Source organism: Bison bison, unplaced genomic scaffold, assembly GCF_000754665.1.
Source record: "Bison bison bison isolate TAMUID 2011002044 unplaced genomic scaffold, Bison_UMD1.0 scf7180017864289, whole genome shotgun sequence".
NCBI lineage: Eukaryota > Metazoa > Chordata > Mammalia > Artiodactyla > Bovidae > Bison > Bison bison.
The window spans coordinates 2,256,277-2,259,582 of NW_011494861.1; the positions used below are offsets into that span (position 1 = coordinate 2,256,277).

Genomic DNA, 3,306 nt, shown 5'->3' on the forward strand with positions numbered 1-3,306 from the left:
GAAAGAGGTGACAGGGGGCAGCAACACATCCCTGGGCTGAGACCTGCCACCTGGTGCCACCTGCCTCCTCTTGGGGAGTGCACGGCCCTAGGAACAATTGTCACAGAGGCTCTTTTGGCCTGCGGTGAGGGGTGTATGTGTGTCGGGAAACCTTCACTGAAGAGATGAGACAGTTAAGGGTGGAGAAAAACTTGAGACCGCCAGTGAGACCCCTGCCCGCTCCTGGCCCCCGGCCCACTTACCCAAGATACTAAGGAGCACAGGCAGCAGGAGTAGCACGTGGGTGGTGAACACAGCCACGGCGGCCACACAGATGAGCAGGGACAGGGCCAGGCCATACAGGGCGCTCTGCACCCCTGCGAGGGAGAAGCAAGGGCCCTCAGCTGGGCTGCAGCACAGGGCACCCACAACCCCCTCACCCTCATGGTTCAGAGGTACAGGGGTCACGCAGATCAGCACCGCCACAGCCAGCTGTGTCCCTCTGGTGACTTTCAGCCACATGCCCTCTCTGAATCCCCATTTCTTCATTTGTAAAAGGGGATAATAACAGTACCTACTCCCTAGGCCTCATTTGGAGTTTAAAGAGATAACACGGGCCAGGCCTCAGCCAGGGCTTAGCATTGAGAAGGCCTCCTAATGACAGATGGCTGCTTACAGCAGTCACTGGTAATGGTAATGACCGCTGGCTATGATGGCCATTACCATCATTACCATTTCTTTTTAAGTGGGCAAACTCAGGATCAGAGGATGTGGCCAGATGCCCCCAGGCAGGAGGGGACCCAAACTCTGGTCTCTAATCGGTGTTGGCGGCCACTGTGTGATTCCAGTTCCTCCAGGGCTCTTGGCCAGAATTGAGAAGACAAGCATGGCTCAGACAGGCCAGGCCGTAGCCTCCCTGGTCTGGGTCACCTGCCACCGCCCGCTGTGCCGGGGCCCTGGGGGAGGGGCTGCCACTCGCCTATGATCTCCATGAAGATCTGCTTCCAGTGCTCGCAGGTCTGGAAGCCGTGGTGCAGGGCTGAGCCCTCAGGGAGTGTCTTCAGCTGCTGCTGCAGGAAGTTCTCCCAGCGGAGGTAGTCTGAGTAGGTCTGGAAGGAGGACTTGCCCTTGTACGTGGTCTGCGGGGACATGAGCCAGTGAGACGGGTTGGTGGCTGAGGCCTATTATGCTGCCCTGGTGATGGCCGGTCAGCTCTATAACAAATGCAGCTGATCCCTGGACACTTGCAAATGGAGTGTGCTGCATGAGGGGTGAAGGGTGAGCCCATCCGAGACCACCTCCCACCAGCCTCCAGGTGCACGTGTGACTCACAGCAGTGGCAGCACGTCCCAAAGCAACCGAAGGCCCTGCCCCATTCCATCCCTGCCCCACTCCAACAGGACCACCTCCAACTCCCAGAGTCCCTGGCTCTGAGTCCCATAGTTGGCCCATGCTGTTTCCTCTGCCCACAGAGCCGGCTTCTGCCCCTCTTTCAAGTAGGGTTCTGTCTCCTCCAGGAAGCCTTCCTTGATGCCCCAAGACAGGCATCCTCTGGGCTCTTTAAGCCCTTGATGCTTTCCCATCATTGTTCTCATCACTGTCTGGCAAGCTGCCCCCACCTTCTCCTGGCTGGACTGTGAGTCTGGGAGGGCAGGTGGCCTATCTGATTCACAGTGCCCAGCTCTGGAACTTTCATGTATATTACTTCATTGATCCAATTCTGCCCTCCCTGAGCACAAACCGATTCACAATGAGTCTGTGTGCAGGTGTGTGTCTGAGTGCTGGTGGGGTGGGAAGTGATGTCCTGTCATGTGGAGGGACCTAAGCAGGGATTCTTCAAACTGTCTGTGGCTTCAGCCTTAAAAAGGAAGGAAATTTGGACACAGGCTACAGCACAGATGAACCTGAAGAGTTTTATGCTAAGTGGAATGAACCAATCATAAAAAGCCAGTGCTGTGTGAGGGATGAGAGTGGTCAAATCCATGGGGAAAGAAACAGAGTGGTGGCTGGAGGGGGCCCCTGGGGAGTCTACATTTATCGGGAACAGTTTCACTTTTGCAAGATGAAAGATTTTAGAGATGGACGTTAGTGACATTTGCATCACTGTGCATATGCTTAATATTACTGAACTATACACTTAAATTGGAGAAGGAAATGGCAACCCACTCCAGTGTTCTTGCCTGGAGAATCCCAGGGACGGGGGAGCCTGGTGGGCTGCCGTCTATGGGGTCGCACAGAGTCAGACACGACTGAAGTGATTTGGCAGCAGCAGCATACACTTACAAATGGTTAAGAGGGCCATATGATGTATATTTTACTGCAATTTAGAAAAACTACTTGGGGCTTTGAGTGGCTTCTGCATTAGTCTGGGGCCCCTTAAAGGCTTGGAGGGGCTCTGGGTCTTCCTTCCTGTGGCTGGAGGTGAGGCTGTACATGCACTGAGGGGAACAGGTGGTGGGACGGAAAGCAGGGCAGGGGCCAGAGAACAAAAATTGCCGGCTTGTCACCTTGTCATATTCTTCTCGTTCCCTGATGCCTTCACGTATGTGATAGACCCTAGCTTCCTGATGACTGCCAGCGGGTGGGCAGGGAACTGAAACCTTAATCTTTAGAGGAGGAGCAGGAGGCTGGAGGAGACGACTGTCCCGCTCAAGGACAAAGAGCACAGCAAGATCAGAGCCAGGGCTGGACCTTGGGGCTCAGCATGGGGCAAGACTCATAGCATGCCAGGTGCCAGGGCCAGGCCTGATGCCCAGGTTGGGATGTGCATGTGTGTGTACAGGTGGGTATACATGGGTGTGTATATGGGTGCTTCCTTGGTGGAGCCCAGGGAGCATCAGGGATGAGAGAGAGGAAGCAGTGGGGTGTGGGGATGGCTGGTCCCCTGGCTTCCATCTCTCCTGGGGGAACCCAGCACAGGGGCTCTGTGGCCCAGAACCTGGCCCCTCCCAGTGGCAGAGGGGAACATCTTGAACTGTCACCTACCCCCATGGAACGATGTGAACCCTGAGCCTTTGGGGAAGAAGGGAGGTAAGAGCTGCCTGGCGCTCTGTGTGGCAGAAAGGCCCAGCCTGGTGGTCAGACAGCCTGGTTTTGCACTTCATGCTGGCACTCATGAATCCCGTGACCTTGGGCAAGCAATTTCATCCCTCTTGGCCTCAGTCTCCCCTCTAAGGAGAACGCTCTCTGCTCTGCTCTGGGACGGGGGCTAGAGATCAGTGGTGACACTGCACTCTGTTAGGTTGGCATGCTGCCCCATGCCCGGTTGGTCCACCCAGGGCTCACCGACTCAAAGGCCATGGAGATCCACTGCACGCGGCCGTCTTT

At 55.9% G+C, this 3,306-nt stretch overlaps 1 protein-coding gene across 1 annotated transcript in view; it reads right to left on the reverse strand.

Moving 5' to 3' along the window:
* Positions 1-3,306, reverse strand: part of PTCHD2 (patched domain containing 2) — a 36,737-nt gene that overhangs the window by 1,713 nt on the left and 31,718 nt on the right. Inside the window, exons 18-20 of the mRNA XM_010849893.1 lie at positions 3,265-3,302; positions 959-1,118; positions 243-356 (exon numbers count right to left, since the gene is read on the reverse strand). Of these exons, the coding sequence (XP_010848195.1) occupies positions 243-356; positions 959-1,118; positions 3,265-3,302 (312 nt within the window). The remainder of the gene's footprint in view (positions 1-242; positions 357-958; positions 1,119-3,264; positions 3,303-3,306) is intronic.